Source organism: Bactrocera tryoni, chromosome 4 (assembly GCF_016617805.1).
Source record: "Bactrocera tryoni isolate S06 chromosome 4, CSIRO_BtryS06_freeze2, whole genome shotgun sequence".
In the NCBI taxonomy this organism is placed as follows: domain Eukaryota; kingdom Metazoa; phylum Arthropoda; class Insecta; order Diptera; family Tephritidae; genus Bactrocera; species Bactrocera tryoni.
This window is the reverse complement of record NC_052502.1, coordinates 26620037-26643930: the sequence shown is the minus strand read 5'-3', so window position 1 is coordinate 26643930 and position 23894 is coordinate 26620037. Positions and strand designations below refer to the sequence as shown.

The 23894-nt window shown below is 37.6% G+C and overlaps 1 protein-coding gene across 2 annotated transcripts; it reads left to right on the top strand.

The window, feature by feature from the left end:
- The first annotated feature begins 3770 nt into the window (after positions 1-3770).
- On the top strand, positions 3771-23325 carry LOC120774984 (transcription factor mef2A). 2 transcript variants are annotated; one of them, XM_040104891.1, is made up of 5 exons: positions 3771-5263; positions 6801-6896; positions 21318-21489; positions 21553-21997; positions 22085-23325. In XM_040104891.1, the coding sequence occupies exons 1-5, from the start codon at positions 3855-3857 to the stop codon at positions 22339-22341; spliced, it is 2379 nt and encodes a 792-aa protein (XP_039960825.1). In that variant the 5' UTR covers positions 3771-3854; the 3' UTR covers positions 22342-23325. The 2 variants fall into 2 exon arrangements, with proteins under 2 accessions (XP_039960825.1, XP_039960824.1); XM_040104890.1 differs by having other exon boundaries at positions 22082-23325.
- The last annotated feature ends 569 nt before the right edge of the window (positions 23326-23894 follow it).

Below are 23894 nucleotides of genomic sequence, written 5' to 3'. Positions count from 1 at the left end.
TTTGTTACTTGGGGCACTGTTTTATTAGCAGCAGCTCGTATATGAGCGGCTCACTTTTAAGCGACAGTTCTTGATTCTATTCTCGTTCAGCGCTCTCTCCTCTACGAGAGAAATTTGTAAAGCTCGTTATAAACAGCGTGTATATTATATATACATATATGTAAATATGTTGAATGCAGTAATTGTATGCTTTGTGAAACGTCACTCTTCGAAACCAGTTCCGGTGTGTGAGTAATGCCAGGAATTCTGCCAATGATTCTCAAACGATTCAAACAAATTAACAGTGTAAATATCGATTAGAGATAACTGTAATGACGTTCAAAGCTGACATTGTTGAGATATAAATTAAATTTTTGTAGCCCGCTGCAAACTGCTTTTTTTTTTGCTTTTGTGTTGAATAATTAATTATAAAATTAATTAAACGTAGTGAGGTATGTACTTCCCCTCTCTCTTTTTTTATCATTAATAAATGATAAGAATGTGTGAAAGATTTCGAGGAACCGATTTATCGTTGAATTTTAAAGAAACAAGTTCGTTTTTTTGCCGCTAAAATCGGCTATGCAGGAAATGTTTTACGGATCACTCTGAAGAGTTTTGCCTAAAAGACTACGAGATGAAACTTTGAAAAGTTTCAAGCCAGCGATATTTAAGACGAAATTTAAAAATTTGAATAATCGGTTGTATGGGAGATTTTTGTTATGATTGTTCGATCTGACCGATACCGAAAAATTGTCAATAGTATATCAAAATGTATATGTGTATGCGTAAATTTCAGTCAGATATTTCAAAAATTTTAGACGAAATTTTATGCTCTCTAAAAAACGTTGCCTTAAAAATCGCTTGCTCAAGACCCATAGTCTCATAGGCAAAGTTGTTCAGAAGAGTCCGCGATTTTCCGCTTTCTTTCTTTCATAAAGATGGGATAAAGAGGCAGAGAAGCCTAAGTTAGGAATATGGTCTGTTTCTTTTACTGCTCCGCCATCATAATAAATATGAAAAATTTAATAAAGGTTTGAGAATGTAGTTACGCATTAACAAGGAGACCTTAGCCAAGAATAGGAGATTATTGTCTAATAAAAGCCGGGCAGGAACAATAAAAATCTTCTAAAATTTTTGTAATCGTGAGACTGACAAATTTTGCGGTACATTTTTCTCAAAGTTGAAATACTAGACGTTATGTCCACATTTGACTTTTTATACCCTTAACCGTACATATACACCCTGAAGGAATCGTCGGAGACCCTATAAAGTATATACAGGTGTATATAAATTATCAGCGTGACATGCTGAGTCTCTCAGTTTTTGAGATATCGATATCTGAAATTTTTCATGCCTCGATCAAATCAAGTCCTTTTAACAGAACAATATATGTATATAGTATATAAGTATATTATAATATTTTTATTTACAAAAATGCACATTTCTTCATGTCGGAGGTCTTTGTGATAATAAAGAGAGTTGGAGAAACCTAAATACAGTAAAAGGAATGTTTTTGTTATCCAAATTATTTTCTCTTAGAGTAGATTGAAGAAGTCGCACAATAGGGAATCAATCCTTCTAGATCCTGACGAAGCTTTTGATTTTTCTCAACGTCAGTTTTCAAAGCCGTATCAGTTTTGCGAGGTACCAAATTCAGACATAGCAGCATAAAGGCAGCTCCTTTTCGTGCTGTCAAAAGCAGCTTTGAAATCAGAGAAGAGCCAACTTGAAAATCTATAGAGCCGATGGAATAGAATTAGTCAGGCAACAACTCTTTGGATCACTGAGTAAAAATTAGCTAGAAGAATCACTGAACCGACACATATACTTATAACACAGCATGATGATGCCGTTGCGGCCCGTTTTCATTGATCTAGACCCTATTGTAGTATTGACCACAGTATACACATAAAATATATACTTATATACATATATACATATATATATATATATAAATAATAAAAATATATATATATATATATATATATGTATATATGTATATATTTCAGTCGCCACTGTTGTTATAATTGTTTATGGTCAAATCCCACTTTGCTGTGGCACCTGTTCACCATTTGGCGCTGTCATGTGCGCGCACCTTATGGTCACCTCGTGCATCATCCCTCTAAATTTTTTTACTTAGTTGTGGAGAGAATGCAAAGGACACGCACTCAATATTCGGCTCATCGAGTTTTCAACGCCTTCGCACTAACCGGCGCACACGCGCTCTAACGTTTTCCACGTCTATTAAACGCTTCATTGAGCGCCGTCAAATACATACTTATTTATATACACACAAACATATTCATATACATATATGCGCATTAATGTACATATATACATATATGTATGTGCATATGAAAATAAAATGTGGAAAAATGTGAATTGGCTGACAGGCGGTCGGGTTAACACCCTGCCTCTAAAAAATTCTGAGCAAGAGGACAAGTACACTAAGTAGTTGTAAATATATGTATGTATGTATAACATGTCTGTACATATGTAGGTATTCATAGTGCATTCATATATTCGAACATTGCTCACCAATTGATTCTGACCAAAGAGCGTCCAACCAGAACGCATGCGGTGCAACTCGTGCTACCAACATAAAGACATACATATGTATGTACATATGTACATAAATATATATTTGTATTTATGTTTATATACACATATATACACACGTTTGTATTGTAGGTGAAAAGTTAGAGCCTAAAATCGAAAATTGTGAGCAGGAAAATTGCCATCGTCTTCTCGACCAATTTGTACTTTGCATGACTGCGCAAGGGTAATGAGTACTTCGATTCCTTTCCGGCTTTGCGAGTCAAGTATTCGAAATTGCACAGCTGACAAACGCTTGCTCAGTCGGAGTTGAACTAGCGCATCGAAATGTACGTTTAAGTGGAGGACAAAATTCGGGCGTTTAGTAGAAGCTAAAAAATTAACTAAAATTAAAAAGAAAAAAAATTCAATAAAAATTAATTAAACTTAAGAAAAATTAAAAAAAAATAATAAAAATTAAAGAAATTGTTAAAATAAAAAATTAATAAAACTAAGAAGAAAAAGAAAAATTGTGGAAAGTTTTAAATATAATATTAAAATACTAAATATTATTAAACAATTTTTAAAAGAATTAAATTAAAAAATTTAATAACTAATCAGTAAAAATATTTAAAAAAAATTAAAAAAATTACGAATAAAGACAAACAGGAAAACAAGCAAAATAGTGGCAAGTTTTATATATATTACAAAAAAAATCAAACAACATTAAACATTTTTAAAAACAATTTAAGGTAAAAAAATTTAAGCAAGTAATTTCATTTAGTTAAATAATTCAATAAATATAATAAATAATAAGTTTACAGAAATTAATAAAAAATTAACCCAAAATAGTCGAAAGTTTTATGCAAAAAATAAAAATAATTTAAATAAATAATATTAAACAATTTTAAAACTAGTTTTAGGTTATAAACGATTAAGTTTAAAAAAATTAAAATTATTACAAAAAAATAATTAAGCTTCACAATAAGTAGTGTAACAAACATAAATATACATAAATAAAATGTATATAAAAATAAAATGAAATAAAATTTTCACCTTAAAATTAAAATTTTAAATCAACAACACTAAAATATTTACATTACAAAAACAATACTAAATAATAAAATGAAAATTGTCTATATTAACATAAAAACTACCAAAAAAATTTTCTAATTAATTAAGTATATACTTTTTCAAAACAAAAAACAAAGATCGGTGAAAAATAAATTAAAGTAACTAAACTGTCTTAACTAATTTACGGTCGTATGCTGAAATTATTATACTAAAAAAAAATAAAAAAAATCCATCTTCAATAGTGTGTATGTCGAATTCGCTGCGTTATGATCGTTAATATGCCCGCAACTCCTAGTGGTCACTCGCCAAATCCTTTTCCGGCAACTTCCGCGACCACAAACTGCCACGACGGCAGCTCACCGACGCATTGTGAATACAATTTTCTAAAACGAAAATTTGACGGCGAGTGTGACTTAAGTGACTGCAACGCCAACGTCGGTGTCTCGGAAAGCAGCAACGCCGAGTATCAAAACTCCACGGCCTGCACAACGCCGGCCTGGAAGAAGCGTCACCTGCAAGAAACCACCAGTGATACAACCGATCCAAATGTCTGTTACAATAACAACGCCACCAACAACTACAATATCTACAGCCAGCACACACACAACGAGACACAACTGCTAATAGGTGCCATACAAACCGATGAAAATGTACAGAATGAGATATGTGTCAGCACAAGTGCCAGCAATGCCACCAACAATAACTGTACTACAATTAACAACAACAATAATAATGATAAAACTAATAACAATAATAATAACAACAACAGCAATATGACATTTAACCTGATAAGCGGCAGCAGTTCCTTCATCAACGATCTCTTCGCCTACGATGCCAATCTGATTGTGCCAGTTACCGCTAGTCTGGTGAGTCAGCCCACCAACGACAGCGCTGACTCCACATTGCCGACCTTTGTAACACCATCCAATGTCTGTGTAAATACCAACTATGATGACGGCAGCAATTGGCAAGCCACCGATCTGCTAGAGCTCGATCATCGTTATAATTCTGGTTTGCAAACCGAAATCGCACACCTACATCCGACAGTCGCCTTGAAAGCGGCCGAGGAGAACACACTCAGCGTTGTACAGCAAAGTCAAAAGCACCCCCATCCGCTACAGCAACAACAGCAAATGGAGGCATCCAATCAAACACAGTTTCTAATTCCTGAGAAACAAGTGTCAAGTCCAAACGGCAATACGGGTCTTAGCAGATATCGTCCGTTATCTACCGGCAGCCAACTCTTACAAATGCAACCTTGTCAACAATCTACACTTGCACAATCAAATACACTAACAGATACAGAGGCTGACTTTGAAGACCGAAATCTCTCGTGGTTATTAAATTTTAAATTCGACGAATTTCCTCATCTTTCCCCAGATTTGGGTGGCAATAGCAATAATAATTCGCACACGAACACTTTAAATAATGGTTTACATAACCGGAATTCCTGTTCGCCTACATCCTCGCACAAATCGAATTCCTGCTCTCCACAATCCTCAACTCCACACTCAGGTACTCAACAAAATGTTAGCGACTACATGCGTTCACCGAAGGGCACTACGAAGGCGGGAAAAAAATTCGAGGAGCTTGTTATGGAAGTCACCGCCGAGGTGGATGGCAATGATATTATGGTCGCTGAGAATGTTATAATTGAGAACTCGCCACAGAGAACGTAAGTTGATGCCGTATAGACGAGTTTTCTTTTTCAGTGTTCATATTTCAAAACCCTTGATTGTATGGCGAATTACGTCGTAACTATGAAATCTCCCCAGGGACAAGCTCCGGCTACTTGTCGCTTTCTACATTGGACATTGCTTGTTCAAATTACCGGTTCTGCGACATGGAGCCTGAAACTCCAGAACACCTGCTAGTCTGTAGACGCTGGATAAAGGCCCTTGGATCATGTTTCGAAATAAGAATCAAATCGCCTCAATAGCAGCTAACAGTATATTGGAATTTATCAATATGCTGGAGCTAAGTGAGTCGTTGTGATTTAGGGGAGGGCACAATAGACCTTAGGTCGCGGTGCAATCTTCAATTATTTATGTATCTAATGTGATTTTTACTAACACTGATGTTTCATAATCTCGGCTATAGTTACCGAGACATATTTTTAGACTATTCAATATTAATTCCTAGAGAAGTTGGAGTTTTGTTACCTTTTTATGCTCAAAGCAGGGTATATAAAGTTTTCCACGAAGTTAGTAACACTCGGAAGGAAACGTCAGAGATCCTATAAGGAATATATATTTATACATGCATATATAAATAATTAGCGTGACGTTCTGAGCCATGTCCCTTTGGGTATATAGAGATGCATATATGTATATAAATTGACCTAAAATTTATCACACATCCTTATATCTATGAGAAGCTGCTCATTTGTCGGAATCTCCGATATCGGACTACTATGACATGTAGCTTCCATACAAATTGATCAAAATCAGGTCCTTGTCTCGAAAACTTTCTTATTTAACAAGATATCTTCACAACATTTGTCTTGGATTATTGTCGAAAGCAACGTTACAGTCCTCGAACAAAGCGTGGGGTCGGACCACTATATTATATAACTGTCATATGAATTGACCTATCAAATCAAGAGAAAACTTAGGATCAAAGTTTATTTTTGATTATATTATCGTATATGAAATTCAAGAGGATCCAACTTCTTGTTGGAAACTTTAACTACGCATTTGCCAATAGGCATCCACATGGTAAGGTTCAAGATCTCATGAGGTTTCAAAAGAAGACAGTCGTTCTTTATGGCCCCATCTTTTTGAGATCTGGACGGAAGTATCTAAAACCTCACACATTCAGCCATAAAGGGAGCTAGAAATAAAAAGTTAAAAAGTTTGTGATTAAAAGTTGTGATTTATCATCACATGAGAACCAGCAGAGCTTGTCTCTGGCAGTTTAATATTTCTTTATCAAATATAAACTATTTTCACCGTTAAATATGTTTCATATATTATTTTTAGAAACATACCTTAAGAAAATTAAGCACAGAAATACATATATCCTCTATAACTTTTTTCTTTTCCCTTTCCATGTACTTCCGCTTTTTATTTCTCAAATTTCTTTGTACCACATACAATTCAACCACCAACAATGCTACGTGATATTGAACAACTCCCACTGCCAACGTCGCATAAATGGAACGCCCCAACCCACCCCCACTGCGCTATTTCGATATGCCCACACAAAACCAGGCCAAAGAAACCACCATTCACGTATACGGAGCTCATTGAATACGCCCTCGAGGATAAGGGTGAACTAACGGTTTCTGGAATATATCAATGGATATCGTAAGTACAATTTCTACATAGATAAATTTTCAGCAAATAAATTTATGTAATACACACACACACATACCGAATGCTCGTGTAGTCGCCGATAGCTGACTTGTGGCGCCATTTTGTATAAATTCTATGCATTGTTCCAAGCTATTCGTCCAAGTATGCAAAAGATTGAAGAGAGTGTGAGTGATAAAATATTTCAAAAACAAAAATGTAACGGATGTAATTAGACAAAACGAAAGTATGTATGTATGTACAGTCATACTTTGCAACTACAAGGCAAAAGTATGTCTAACTTGAAAACAGCAAAAAGGCTAAGGAATTTTGAAGCAGAAAAGTTTTTCAACTGTACAACTAGCGGTTGTAGGTTGGTAAATGCATATTTACAGAAGCATATGCAAAATAACTCTCGTTTTTGACTTCTTTCGAGAAAATTGATATTATTTATTATCATTTTCGAATTGGCATCATTTTAATAAGATATAAGCATGCCAAGTATTGAATATGTTTTCCATATAATTCATATGTTGCTGTTGACAACATTATGCAGAGTTGACAGTCCTTGGCCGGATAAAAATCCAGGTCCATTCCGGTTACGTAGACGCGACTGTTGTGGGAACGGATATTTGATATGTCGAACATTATAGCTTTAAACCTTTAGTGAATTCCACTTTATGTACTCAATGGATACCTTTCGATTTCCTTGATGCACCTATTTAAGTTTCTGGGAGAAAACTCTGACGCATAAAAAGGATAAGCAATAACTCAATTACAATCATGAGGATACTATTAAAACGTAATTGACTATTTTTTGAAAACTTATGAAACTGAAACCATGAAAATGATGAACTACGCAATGATTTCCAATCGCCCAATTCCAATTTAAAATTAAACCTTTTTATTTTGCATGTATTTTTTTGTTTCTCCACCAAGCTCTGAATGCTTAAGATTTAAATAGTACTCTCTTCTAATAACTATTAGTTATAGAGTAAAGAATTCTAATATCGATGTAATCATTCACAAAACGTTTTACATTGATGATCATAACTTGAATAGCTTAGGGGACTCTGTGCACCAAATCATGTTAGTATTCACGAAACTCCAGAACGAAAATTCTTATTTATCTTCTTCTTCTTCCGAGTTATCAACGGCGCGCTAGTCGTTTCTTCATTACGTAATTTGGCTTCAATTCGAGTTACCAATTGCAGCCAGGTCTTTCTCCAACTGATCTCTCCAACAGAGCGGTGGTCTTTCTCTTTCTCTGCTTTCCCCAGCGGGTACTGTTTTCGAATACTGGAGCTGGAGTTTTTTCCTCCATACGGACGACATGATCTAGCCAGCGTAGCCGCCTGTCTTAATTCGCTAAACTATGTCAATGTCGTCGTTTAAGGACCATACATTTTCTGCAGAACCTTTCTTTCGAATACTCGTAATGCCATGTTATGTGTCATCGTCCATGCACCATATAGCAGGTCGGGAATAATGAGTGACTTGTAGCTTTAGTCTTTGTTCGTCGAGAGAGGGCTTTTCTTATAAATTGCTTACTCAGTCCGATCTGTCACTAAGTTCATTTAATAAAATTCTTTATTTTTTCACTTTAACTGAACAATGTCTTTTAAATTTGAACATTGTCAGTGATGAAAGATATCCCGCCCCAACCGGCTGAAGGTTGGTTATTCGCAAAAGTCTTGTTCCAGCATCTTTTCATCTTTCCCTAAACTCTGCATTCTATGGACTCTACTTTAATAACTTTCTGAATGTGAAATCTTAGAGATAGGTGCCCTTGAGATCCCCTACAAAGCTATTTAGTTTCTGTCTTAACTAAAAATTGCAGCTTTTTGATCTGTCCATCATCAACACCATACCCAAAGAACCTTTGTGGTTTATTGTTTCAACCAATGCTTAAAGCAACTGAATGGTTCCAAACAGCTTCTGCTTCCTGTATAGACTATTCCTATACGACTGGCTACTCAGATGATTTTTTACCGAGCTTCTCACTGAAAGTATAGTTATTGTCTCCTTATATAACCTAACGCAGTGAGACCTATCCACTGGAAGGTTAATGGGCCGGCTGATTAGAGCAGAAACCAAAAATTTTGGCCGAAATTGTAGTAATTTAGTTTGAAGCTACTTTTTGTGTGTACATTACTTCAGAAAAATACTGATTATGTGTTAACTCTACATGGATGTCCCTTTCATGGTATTCTTCATAAAGCAGGCCTTCTATTACAGGGGCTTAACGCGTCACTTTTTCGTTAATTCCATCAACCAAATCTTTTGTATACAAAACCGATCACTGCTCTGTACCTTTTTAAAACCACTAATACAATTCCACATCAGCTAACGGTAAAACTAACATATAAATGGGAAGTACTCTGTTAGTAGAAAATGAAATAAATTCTTAATAGTACAAGCTTAAACATGTACTATCCTATTACTAAGTCTTTCAAGTTAGCGTATCAGCTATAACTGCATGTCATCCAAGCCTTCGAAAACACACATAATCGATTATGAGAATTTATCACCCTTTTCGTGACTGCCGTTCATTTGCATTATGCATAAATTTAAATTAACCGGAAGGGTCTGCAATACCTGAAACCACACACAAATACAAATATAACAAATATAGTCCATGCAGCACTCAATCGAAAGTAAAAAATGCCAATATCCGTTGGAATATTCGGAAAAACATGTACAATACACCATATCGAACTTGTTCGATGGCGTTTCGGTAATGGACAGCACCTGATCGAAAGCATTCAAGCGTATAAAAGGTGCTATAGCCCACACACACACACGCACACAACCTTACACGAAGAATTCGTGCTTTTTGTGTGGGAGTCGGCGTCACGTGCCGCTTGCCCATATACCATAGACTTCTTGAATGTGTGTGTGCATAAGTTATTACCGTAGCACGCATATCGAAGTAATGCACTCAAAGGATTCTCGTGAGGCACCACCCTTCGAATTATAATATTTGATGCATATAAAAAGTTCATGACAAATGCCTAAATGCTAAACATAAGTTAAACGAAACATTTTACGCCCACCTAACCTATAATTGTATTGTGCACCGTGTGCTGAGAGTGGTTATATTATAGGTAAAATTAAGGTTGTTAAAGGAATTGGTAAACATTGTTTCAGTATAACCTAATTTTATTTTCACAATTTATTTCTCAAAATCTCACTTACGTCACTTATGTAATTTAATATTTTTCAAGGAATAGATCCAACCAAGGGCTTGATTTATCATTCAAGCGTAATTGGCTTTATAAAACCTGATGATCTTTTCTATTGAATATCATCGTGCTCATTTTTGATTCTTCTGTATCACATATTCATATGCTCTTGGTGAGAGTTCTATATGCAATACTATGTATAATCAGTCAGAGCGAAGCTGTGATTTAGATTTTTGTATAAAAGTTGAAATACATCTTCTTGTACTACTCCGGCAGATTTAGTTTACGGTTACAATGAGTTCACATAAAGGAAAGACTGTCTTGGAGCTCTCGAGGTTGAGATATTGACTCCTGAGGGTTTAATTTTCTATCACCTCATAGTAGAGATACAATCCGAGGCACTTTTAGTCTGTTTCCACGGAAGTTTATGTATATCATAACTCAGATTTTTACGATAAAGGAAACAATTGCAAAGATTCCCAATCCCATTCGATATTTTATATGTTTCCAACCAAGTCCTGCAATCAAAATTTGCATACATAACAAGTCATGTGAAAAGTCCCCGGCCTACCATATAAAAACAATTTTTTTAGCAAAATTCGTTTTTTTATTCATACATAGTTCCCTTAAAGGTGATACACTGATTACTGCGACCCTCCAACTTTTCGATACCATTTTTGTAGTACGATTTGGCATTTCAAAATCGCTCCGGCGATCACCTCTTCATTTAACGAAAATTTCGTCCCAGCGAGCGTTCCTTTTAGATCTGAGCACAGAAAATGGTCGCTGGGGTCAGATATGGAGAATATGGAGGATGCGGAAGCATTTTGAAGGTAAATTCATAAGTTTTTGAAACTGCCTAGTGGCGCGGTGCATTATCTTGGTGAAACAGAACTTTCTTTTTCTTCGAATAACGCTATGTAATAATCTCTGTTGATGATACTCCCTTTTTCAAAGTATATAAAAGTCATAAAAGTATTTCCATTCGCATCCCAAAATGCAAACGCCATAACCTTGTCAGCCGACTGTTGCGTTTTTCCGCGCTTTGTAGCGGGTTCATCGTGCGCAGTCCAGTCGGATGGTTATCGATTGGACTTCGAACTGAAATAATGAAGCCATGTTTCATCCATTGCCAACATATCGGCGCAAGAACTCGGGTTTATTACGCTTGAATAACTCTAAACACTGCTCCGAATCATCAACTCATCGTTGTTTTTGGTCAAAAGTGAGCTCGCGCGGCACCCACTTTGCACAGGGCTTTCTCATTCCCAAATATTCGCGAATGTATGATTTAACGTTCAGTTGATATCTTTAGTGTGCCTGCTATCTCAAACTACTTCGCTCTACAGACATCCAAAATCATTTTGTGGATTTTTTTGTAGTTTGGGTCGGTAACAATATCTTTTGAGCGTCCGCTGCGTTCACAGTCTTCGAAGCTCTTTTCACTTCGTCTTAACTTAGCATCAAAATCCTTGAAGGTTGATTTTCCTGGCCCAGTATTCGGAAACTCGTCATAAAGCCGTTGTCGTTGTTGTTTGTTGAAATGTACAATACTCATAACATACAATTTTTATCAGGTATCGCCTTGATTCATACCACTGTGCGAAAAACTAAAGCAAACACATAGCTTTTTTTTAAACCTATAAAAATATAAAAAAATATTTACTGATTCCTAAAGGTTTCCTCAAACTTTGCCTTGGTCAAGTTGTGTACATATACTGTTATGGCATATACACGCATAAATACATACATAACCTCAATCTTATTTGAATACAGCCCACAAGACATATTTGTCGACTATTAATGAAATACCAATAAGAACATTTAACGGTAACTTTACTCTCAACCCTTCCTCACCCTCGCATTTATACTTCACTCCTGCTCATACCTTGAAAATTTTATAGACTGCCTACGAGTTTTATGAGTAAAACATAGTTGACGGTATGCCGCCATATACAATTTCTGTAAGTATATACATATGTACATATGGTTTACTACTTACAAATAAGTGTACATATCTGCATATACACGTGGAATATAGACAATGAACACGCAACTTTAATTTCCTTTCATTTAATGAGCGAAAAACACTATAATGTTGAGACGGGGAAAACTATGAAAACTTAGTATGGAACCTTGAATTATGTGCAGGACGATAAAGTTTGTCAGAAATCTCGGACAGCTTAAAGCGAATAACAATTAGTAGAGGAAAAATTTACCTACTTTGTAAAGAACTTCAAAATTTGCTGATGCATTCACATATACCACCCACCATATAGTATACATATACTTGTATGTATGTATGTATGTACTATTATTTATGTACATTATGTGGATTTTCAGTTATTTGTGGACTTTGTAGAACAACATGCTTGTAGTAAGGAGATTGAGGATTATATACTGCATATATAGACTATAGGTCGAGAAATCGCGATTATTAATCACTCTTTGTGGTTTTACCACCTACGGTTTGGATGAACTACATTCTGCATACCTTCACAAAATCATCCTTACCGACACTTTCTTGAAGTGAATTTCTAAAATATAATAGCAACATCATACAGACATTGGATGTAGTGTATTAAAACAGACTCTAGTCCTCTTTGAAAAGAGTTGATCAGCACATTTACTTAAACTCTTCCTGCTTCGAAGTGCAGTTTCTTTCAGGAGAGAACTACTTCGATATTAACTAGACTTGTTTTGATCACAACGGTATCTGCAAATCCGATAAACTTGCAAGAAAGGGCACCTTTACCCAAATGGCATCAGGCTGGGACCGAATCGATGTTCTTTCGGACTCTGGATGAAGCCCGCAAGATCTTAGCAAACCTTCTGGTCCAGAGGAGAATGTAAGATATCTATTGTATCAATTTAAGGCACTGTTATAAATGTTATTGCGGTGATATGAATCATACCAGACGCTATCTGTTAAAGTTCTAATCTATCCAGTTTTCCTAGACGCAGTTTGAAAAATATCAGTAGCGAGTCCTTCGATGAATTAAGGAAAGGGCCGGAATTATTCGCTTCGTCGATTTACGAGGGTCCTGATGAAACAAGACAATAGTTGGTGGTATCACAAAGGACCAACAATCTCAGCCATCCAAATGGGATCCTTTGTGTACTCCGGGGGTCAGCGGTGTCTCAGTAAGATCTAAGTAAATAACCCCGCTAAGCCTTAGATAGCTCACATTACATAGAATTGGCATTCATTAAATAGATAACCTTGCGACCAATATCGAACGATTGGGAAATTAGATAATATTAGTTGAAAAACTATTTATTCACATCAAAATTTTTTATAAAAGTAAGCGCATTTATCCTCAACTTAAAATGAGTCTCAATATAACTAATATATTAAATAATATATCAAATGATACAAGATGAGAGTATATTATCAGAGGAAAAAGGTCTCCTAACAACACTTTACTAGGACTGAAAACATATGCCGTAATTCTGAATCTAAAATTTGACCCATCCTTCACAGTATTACAAAGCATTTTGATTAAGCACTGCAGCTGAGACTATTATTAGCTAAACATCTTTTTTACTAAAGGTTGGTGATCAGAGATCAGCTGTCACAAGATCGATCACAAGAGGTCCAGCGCGCTTTTTGCCCTTAGTAAGCCTAATCTTTCCTTTTATAGTTGTGGGAGTTCTAACAGATAATTTCCCTGTCGGCGTCCACGCTTTAAGATTGAGAATCTACCTGATGCCAGCCGTAGAAGATGTTTGGAAGAAAATGGGATGAAACAACTCAATACTTCTACCTTTATTGACCTGCTTTTGTGAGATAAAGGTGTAAACACTTGAGAGCTCGCACTTTCGGATATCTCACTGAATCTATGGGAATAGAAATTAAATGCCTAATCAGTTTTGTATTGAACTCAAGGACTGTCGACTTATAAGATTTGATACAGGAGATATATTTTATGGATTTACTTAGAGTAATTCAAGTGCGATGAACCATATTGGACAGTACGACCAGCAGAGATAACTATTCATTAGTCCATCAAATTTCCACACCCCTCAGATTTATAATTTTCGAATAGTTTGGTCATTTCTAGTGAATGTAGACAACCTGCCATTCAGTTGGAAGCAATTAAGTTTTCATAATCAGAACAATTTGATATCCGCATAAGAACTGCCACCTAGAAATCTTTGTAGAATGTTTCATATTTATCCATTGAAGACCGTAGAAGGTTTTAGAGTCTTTAGCCAGGCAGACATCTTATTCAAACTTAATCAACACCAATTAATGCCTCAGACGCTTTCCTCTTTCAATCAAATTCATCTAACTTGTCTTCTCTACTGCGTTGTATGGCTGTATTCGGTCCATGAACTACTATTTCATTTATGAGGATTAAGTTTTTAACGTTCGGAGTTACAATTCGAGAGCGAACAATTAAGTTAAACTTCCAGTTTATTCAAGAAAATGGGCCGTGGTCATTCCATAAATTTACTTCTTCTACAAAAAAATTATTACTTTCTTGCCTCTGGCCATAATAAGTTCGTTTTCTCTAAGAACAAATTTGCTTATTTCCACAAAAAGCATGTAATAAGTTCTTAATTCACCTACGAAATATTCCATTAAAACTTTCTGGCAAAGCAATGACAATATTCTTTCATAAACACACTGCCAGTGAAAATAAATCCAAGACAAAAACAAATTACAGCAGAATAAATTATTACAAGTATTGTCGTCACACACACACATACACACACTTCCATGTCCTGCGTGCCACCCGGACTTCACCGAAATCGTAAGCAATAGGCTCGCCATTGTACTTGTGAAGACACGCAGCCACATAGATACGGGGGCAGAAAAAAATACGTAGTAAAGAATTTATATAAAATTTATGAACTGGCTTTCCGCAGCACAACTCGAAATGTACCTTGAAAAAAAAATTGCTCGGAACCATCAACCAAGCATTGGTTTCGGCGTAGTTGGCCGTGCCGGGGCGTGCCTGGCACGAAAACCAGCCATCATCAGCCAAGCAGCCAGCCAGTCAGTAGTCAGTAGTCGGCTGCCGGCAAACGGCCTATCAACCAATTTAGCCAGTCAGCCAACAAACCAACCAACCAACCAACCAACCAACCTTCCACGGCCCACGAACCGACCGGCGAGCCACCAGCCAACCAACCACTAACCAGCAAACGAGCAGGCGGCTCTTCAGTGTCTGAGCCCACCGGCAGCAACCCAGCCAAGTGGCCAGGTCATTCGAAAGTCTCGGCAAAACTTTCGAAAGGGGATGGACAGTGCAGGCGTGTGAGTGTGTGTGTGTACTAAAAGCCATTGGTGCTGAGCGCCGTGTGTGGCGGCGATCGGGGTATAGTCGTCCGTCATAAACATTGCATTGGAGTTGGGGAAATGGATTTTTAGTGTTTATATGTAAATTTTGGTTTGCAAAATATATTCACCTGCACATATATACATACATACAAATCAATTTTTCACTCTTAATAGACATTCCTTCGGCGAAATATAGGTGTACGTGCATTTTATTTCGCCATATTGCACATCTCATTTATTTTGTATAGAAAATGTATTGGCATTATTGTCATTGCTACTGACGTACGAAATCAACTATCTATATTAATATGTAAGCATATATATTTATATTGTATATTGAATTGCAATTGCACCATTGCAACGCCTAATAATGGATCCTTCAAATACACAACACCAAACTTACCAAAAAATTAAGTATTCTCTGTGTAGAAACGTTTATGCTAGCATACAAATAAAAATAGATTGCTATCAATATTATTGACTAGTGCGATTTTGTGTCGAAATGTGTCAGTGTACGTCTTCTCTTTTTTTTTGCCAATCACACGAACTCTTTTCCTATAACGAGAGTATTTGGACTTGGTCCCATTCTTCCTCACACGTCAATAAGCTAGTGATAATACGAGTATCGCCGAATTATCTCTGTACGTACATGTGTGTAGTGGCTGACGTCTTCCGTCCATCGATTACTGACAATGATATTTGATATTAATGGGTAAGTGGCACGACTTATACAGGGTGTGGTTTAGTTTAGGACATCAGGCAGTACATACTTTTGTCTGACATATTATATGGAAAAGACATAAGCGGAGATCTTAGGAAGATCCATATAGAAACCAGATTTTCTTTCTATGAAATGAATGGGTCAAGATATGAAAAGTTACTCTAATACTCAGATGGAAGATATTAATATCTTACTATAGTTTATTCTGATAAAAATTTAAAAATGTAATTTTTCATTTTGGAAAAGAAATTATCTATTAAATGATCTCATTGGTCATTGAGCATTCCTCCAAAATGGAGTTTTAATCAATACTGATCACAAACAACTATTTTTGCCACAGCAAGTGACCCGTTACTAACCAGAAGATCGTATTGGTTATCAATACCCATAACATGCCATTTCTATTCAGTCTAGATATATGTAGTCAGAGAACTAGTCAAAGACTTTTTATTAAACGAGGAAGCTATTTTCCTTTTTTGTACCATCTGAACAAATTTGACTCGGACTGGTCCTTTTAAATTGCGACTGCAAATCAGATGGATAAATATTTAATAAATGACGATAACATAGAGATATTTAGTTCCTCAAAATCTTCTTGTTGGCAACTGAGAAATAGAAGAGGATTTCATCATCTCCCATGGATTGACTCAAACACTTTGATTAATGTTTTGGGTATGAAGCTTGTCAAGGCTGGAATCTTTGCTAAAATGACGTCGAATAGTGATCGCAGAAGAGATGCTTGACAAAGTAACTGAGGGTCCTACATCACTGACGTGTTAATGAATATAACATCGAAAATATCCAAAAATCACACGAATGACGCTCCAAAATAAGCAAACACCGAAATAAGCAAGCCAAAGTTGGTCAAAAATCAAGCTAAAGCTTCTGTTTCCTTTGATTAACGTGGTGTGGATCACTTTGAATTAGTTCCCCAAGGTCAATAAGGAATATTACTTGTCTGTTTTGAGGCGTTTGTGTGAAGCAATTGGTCTTTTCTGGCATCCGCTGATGATGTTGATATCATTGGCCTCAACACCCGCGCCGTTAGTTCTGCTTTCTGCAGACTGGATAAGGAAGCGAAGCAAGTGGGTCTTGATATCTCCCGTCATCAAACAAACATCCGTCGTACTCGCGACTTGGCTCCCACGTCACTATGGACAGTCATAACTTTGAAGTCGTAGATAATTTCATCTATTTGGAACCAGCATTAAAAGCAACAATAATGTCAACATTGAAATTCAACGCAGAATAACTCTTACCAACAGGTGCTACTTTGGACTGAATAGCCAATTGAGAAGTAAAGCCCTCTCTCGACGAACAAAGACCAAACTCTATAAGTCACTCAGAGGCATAGACGATGACACCATCTAATGAGTAGGCGTTACGAGTTTTCGACAGGAAGGTTCTGCAGAAGATTTTTGGTCCTTTGAGCATTGGCCACAGCGAATATCGCATTCGATGGAACGATGCGATGTACGAGATATACCAATGGATCAAACACTGAAAGTATTCGAAGCGGTTACCCGCCGAAGGAAGCACTTCACACTCCGTTGGAAAGACCAGCTGGAGAAGGACCAAGCTATACTTGGAATCTCCAATAGGCGCCAAAAGCTATAACCGCGTAAACGGTGTCCACCAAAATAAAGAAGACGAAGAAATCGCTGAAAACTTACACAAAAAGTGCACAAAATTAGTAGCAATTCCTTAAGCTTTTGACCTTCACATTATGGAGCACCCTGTTTAATAAAAAATAATAATGAAAACGCCTTCAAACTTATTCATAAATAAGGCGAACATCTCAAAAACGAGACAACGAAACAAATCAGACAAAGGCCTATGCCGAATATAGAAGAGTAGGTGGAGCTCTATGGCGCTACTTGCTCCAAGTAATGCAATCAGAATAAACGCACCGGCACTCCACCATGAATCCTTCGCGTTCCGCGCTCATAATTAACTGCACGCAAGGCATATTTACCGTTGTAGCTAAATCATAACGTCAATAAAAAAAACGTCCCCACACACTACGTCAGCGTGCAAGAAAACCGTGAGTCCCCATATTTTGCTTGCGTTTTTGTTTTTTTCTTTATTTTCATAATTTACGAGGAACTGCCCCTCGTTTAGTGCGCAATGAAAATTCGGGCTACATGACAATAAATATACAAATTGAAACGAATGTTCCACTTACTTGGTTTTCTTTCCTCGCTGTGGGCTGTATGAACATTGGTCGGCGCTAAGTTTCTAGCGGAAGGGTAATTAAAAATTTACGAGTTTTGACATGGCTGACATAAAAAAACTTACCAATCACTGTTATTATTCTCTTAACCTGCATATTCTTCCCCTGTTTAAGATTCGCCTATTTGGATTTTTTCTTTTCTTGCTGGACGGTTTACCTACCTAAATATATTACGGTACAATTTCACGAAAAACCATCCAAACTATTTGTATTCCTTGGACTTCCAAGTGAGAGTGGAAGTGGGGAGTTATCGGCTTTAATATATACATAGTAACAAATTCAAAAAAAATAGGACCCATGGCATTCAAGTCTTAACTTCACCTTAACCTCAGTGAAATCTTACTCAAATATAAGGTGAAGAGATCGCATGTAGATATTATAATATCTCTCTAGTGGAGTCTCATTAGTACAAAACTTCATATCCGAAAAAGTAAGGCTCACTACAAAGAAACCACTCCAACTATGGGAAAACCTCACAGCTGTCACTTAGTTGTCAGAGTAAATGTTCAGGCCTCTAAAAAAGATGAAGTCGGCCATCATGTAAGTTCCTTAAGTCGAGTGGCATGAAATTTAAGTGAAATGGGTTGCTGAAAGTTCTCGAATATCCAAGACTGTTTCGAAACCTATAATAATGCGGAATCGGATTGTGGCTCGAGCAGAAGTAAAGGAGTGACCGTGGGTTTTCGAGTGTCAATAATTGTTACGAAACCAACATTAATCTGGTTATCGTGAATCCTGAACGGAATAATTGTTTCGTTTCTTGGAAGTTTAACTAGGAAAATCTGGATATGTACTATCGTATAGCAAAACCACTGACACAACATTGACATACGCTTTATAGTATAGCAGCCAATGCTCTGAACAGGGCTGACAGGGGGTCTAAATTGTTCACATGCCACGAAAGGGTGGCTTGCTACATGCAATCTCCATGTTGTTGCCCGTAATGCAAAGTAATTTACTATATACAGCTATTGTTGCTCTTGCAGACCTATTAGCGGAGAGTGCGCATTGCACACGATGTCCTTTCCGGTTTTTCCAACCCCACAATGAACGCCTGCTGGGCGCACTTTAAGAGTATACACAAATTCAACCCTCTATATGCATTCATACCCATTGGGATTATACTATATGTACTCGTATGCTTACATTTAGTGTCATATATACAAGTATGCAAATGACGAAATGGGAGGGAATTCCACAAGCGGAAACAATGTAAAAGTTGGCTCAACTTTAATTGCCACTGGTCAAAGTTTTGATGAGTTTTTGTTCGTGACGCTGGCCAATGGTGGCCAATTTTCTTTTGATTGACAAGAGAAGGGTGGCCTGACACAAGCAAAATGGTTTACAAAATGGAGCAATTTAATTTATTTGACGCAAAAGTCATTAAAACTTTGGAATTTAGCTGTCCAAGTGAATGAACCGCGTTGGCCAGGGAATCGAGTGCTTTTCGAAATGTGGTTGTCAGGTCATTGGTTCCCATCTAACAAATTTATGAGTATAAAGCATACCTATGTATTTAAAGTACATATCTAAAAGATGTGTTTAAGAGATTGGCCTATAGGCGAGGCAATACCTGAAAGTCGGAACTTTCGTAAAGAATCAACATTGCCCAACCGAGCATCTTCTTCGAGAGTTACTCTAACCTACTTGTAGATTACAAAAGGTCTATAAAAACATTGATTGGGTTGAAAACCCTCAAAATTCTCGAAATCTTCCAAAATATAATACTTGTAGATACTCTTTACCGGGTTCACTGGCTGAACTTAGTTATAGGTCAACCAAGAAGAAAAGTCAAAAGTAGCATATACTTGTATGTGTTCCTAATTTAGCTTAAAATGTATTTTTTTCTTCTTCAGTGGCGTAGGCACCGCTTACGCGGTTATAGCCGAGTTAACAACAGCGCGCCTCTCGTTCTTTCTTTTGCAGATTCCAAGCAAAACCAGGTCCTTCTCCACCTGGTCTTTCCAACGGAGTGGAGGTCTTCCTCTTCTTCCACAGAATCTTTCTCTCGAAAACTCGTAACGTCGACTCATCAGATGTAGTCATCGTCCACGCCTCTACACCATTTAGCAGGATAGGATTAATGAGTGACTTATAGAGTTTGTTTTTTGTACGTCGAGAGATGACTTTACTTCTAATTGCCTACTCAGTCCGAAGTAGCACTTTTTGGCAGGAGTTATTCTGCGTTGGATTTCGAGGCTGACAATGTTGTTGCTATTAATACTGGTTCCAAGATTGACGAAGTTATCTACTACTTCAAAGTCATGACTTTCAACAGTAACGGGAGCCAAGTTGGGAGTGCGACGACTGTTTGTTTGATGACAGGATATATTTTGTCTTGCCCTCGTTCATTACCAGACCCATTTGCTTCGCTTCCGTGACCATTCTGGAGAGAGCAGAACTAATGCCGCGGTATTATTACTCCATAGAAAAGACCGATAAACGTCAGTTAACTATACATTTAACTTAAGTCATTGTAGTCCATATCGATTTTTAGTAACCTTAAAAACACTCAAAAGTTGGATTCAATTGAAGTTTCTGCGCAACACTAAAATAGTTCTAATAGCGATCTGTCAGCTGGAAAACCATGAAAATCAATAGCAATTCCAATTTTTGGACAACTCAAATCGACAGGGCTAACGAGAACTTCGGCCAAGCCTGTACCTCCATCTATACACATAAGTACATATGTACAAAGACAATAAGGGAATTGAACTTCCGCTGTGATGTGTTTATGTACATAAGTTCGGCATTTATGGAATATGGTCTGAAAGAAATGGTATCGTTTCTAAGTACTTTGAAATCCAACGCTCTATCAAATAATGAGTGGAGAAAGGATCTTATCCAATTGTTTCAATCAGACGAGTGCTGATGACATTCATTATTCTTCGATTTTCATTTGATCTCAATAATACCAAGTTACATAATAATTTTATTCAAAAAATGTGAAAAATGTTTAGATAAAAAATGGAAAGACACTTTACCTCTTTACAATTCCTAATTACAGTGATCGGTTCCCATACTATAAATCGAACGATGATCGTTGGAAGAACTCAGTACGACATAACCTCTCCATTAATCCACATTTCCGCAAAGGGCTCAAGGCGCCGCAGGGAGCCGGACACTTATGGACAATATCAAGTGGAGACTCAGCAGAGAATGTGCTGGCATGGGAACACGTACGACGCTCACAAATCACGATATCCACGAAAACTATATTTAATTCCCAATTTATTTTACAGAAGAAGCAACGTCTGGATTTGTTCTTCAAAATGGAGTCGATGAATCGTGAACGCCTGCAGCAGCACCAACAACAAATGCAGCAGCGTCAGAGCTGCACTTCGCCGCATCCAGATTGCCAACAACACCAACAAGGAAAGCAGCAGCAACAACAACAGGCATGCGTCTACGATGAGGCAGCTACCGCCGCGGCCACAATAGCACGAGAAATGCTGAGCAACAGCTGCGACGAAGGCTGTGCGCGTAATTCCAATAACTCCAGCGACAGCAACAATCAGAGGCTGGAGAGCAATCACTTGGTGCACGAGTTGCCATTTAACGACCTGATGAGCGATGAGGAGCTGCGCAAGACAGCCGGTCAAATTTTAAATGGTATTCACCGCGAAGTGGAGGTACAATCGGTGAACTCTATCATCAGTACCTACCACGATGTGTTGCTGGATAATGGTGAGTAGCAGCGCTTGGTGTGTAAATGAAAAGGATACTAATTTTTTTAATTTTTTTTCGCACTCTAACTTCTTTAACCACCAGAAGATTACCTTAATCCCATACACAAGGATGTTGCCGTGCACGAAAGTGGCCTGCGCAGCACGAACGCCACACACCTGGCATCCAGCTCGTACATACATTCGCACAACACAGCGAACTCCCAGTATTATGTCACCGAAATCGATCCACTGGAATTGGGCATACAAATGTCACACCAAGTGGGTGCCGAAGAGGTTCTCTTCAACGATGAGTTCAATTTGAATTACTTTGGCTATAACGGCGCCAACGATATTGCTGCCTGACCGCCAGCGACAACCAGACCTGATGGAGCTTCAAATTGCGCAGTGCCGCTCATCAGTGTGACCGCGGTGGCCGGACCTGTAAGTACGATTGCGGCTTTAGAAGCAGGCACACCCACACAACTGCTGGGTGCGAGGCCGGTTGAACGAGCTTACGGTCAACAAAAGCAATAATCGGTGTAGCCGTGTATTAGTAAGATTAATAGCACATAGTATTATATATGTATGTGTATGTCAAAGAGGTCTAACAATCATTTCTAGTCATTAAATGTGGGCGATATTAATCTGTTGGATAGATACTAAGCTCACAATTTACCAAAGATATACATATCTAGCAGTTTATTAGAACATTATCACGTATATGTATTAGGCGAAATCGGTTAGTAGTTAAGTATATATTTATTTGTATTAGGGTTCTTTTGTGTGTATGTTTGTAAACAAACTCGAAGTGACCAGACCGTAGTTAATGTTGGCTGCGGCCTAGTTCATTCGTCTTCAAAAATATGTAGACGAGCCTTCTCGATTGTAATCCAGCAATGTCAGGTTTCGCAATTATAATACTCGAAAGTTTTTCGAACTAAATTAAAAATTTTCTACTTCCGAAGTATTAAACCCGAAAATGATATTATCAGAGAGTACACATACAGGGTTTGTCCGGAGAGTAATAGGACTGAGTCGATTAAAAAAACCAATCGTTACAATTCTTTAAAAACTTTCAAAATATGGTAGGCTCCTTCTGCGTCGATGCAGCTCTGCGCGTTTTCGAAGCATTAAAAGCGTCACGGAAGGCATTCTCCGGAATAGCCTTGAGAGCCGAGGTGCGTACTGCTTGGATCCCCTTTCATTGACCTTTTCAGGCAAAGAAAAAAAGTCGGACCGGCGTTACCGTGGTGTAACTTCCAATCGCCTGCGATGTCTTATCGGATCCGACTGACTCTTCGTTTGAGTCTCTTGAGGACTTCCACGTAAAACTTGGCGTTGACAGTTTGTCCAGGAGAAACAAATTCATGATGGACGATGCCTTTGATGTCAAAAAAGACAGTGAGCATCTTCTTCACTTTGGATTTGCTGATTCATCACGACCTCTTTCCGGCCCTCCAAAAAGGCTTGGTGCCACCGAAACACACCACTTCTTGCTAAAGCAACATCCGGGTAAGCCTCCTTGATCATATCAAACGTCTCTGTCGCAGATTTACCGAGTTTCACACAAAATTTAATCACGTACCTCTGCTCTAACGAACGCTGCATTGTCGGCTTGCACCACTCACAGAAACACGTCGGGCGAAAACGTTTTGCCTGACTCTCCAGGTGCTCGGAGACAACTTGCCAGCCGCTCGTTTGTTAGCTAGGAACGTCCTCTACCGAATACAGTCGGTGCACGCACGTTCCGAAATACATTCGCGGCGGAAGAAAATCAGTTCTATTACTTTCCGGACAAACCCTGTAGTTGGGAAGCTTAAAAACAATGTAGCGATCTAAGAATATTGCATCCCTCTGAAAAACATCGGATCAATTCGGTTTTCACTGTATTTACTAAAGTTATAAGGGTTTAGTAA

Bases quoted from the DNA above. Each gene is read 5' to 3' on its own strand.
- LOC120774984 (XM_040104890.1), top strand. From the start codon at position 3,855: ATGATCGTTAATATGCCCGCAACTCCTAGTGGTCACTCGCCAAATCCT. The intron at 21,490-21,552 runs GTACGACGCTCA...TTTATTTTACAG, and splicing joins ATGTGCTGGCATGGGAACAC to AAGAAGCAACGTCTGGATTT. The intron at 21,998-22,081 runs GTGAGTAGCAGC...TTTAACCACCAG, and splicing joins CGATGTGTTGCTGGATAATG to AAGATTACCTTAATCCCATA.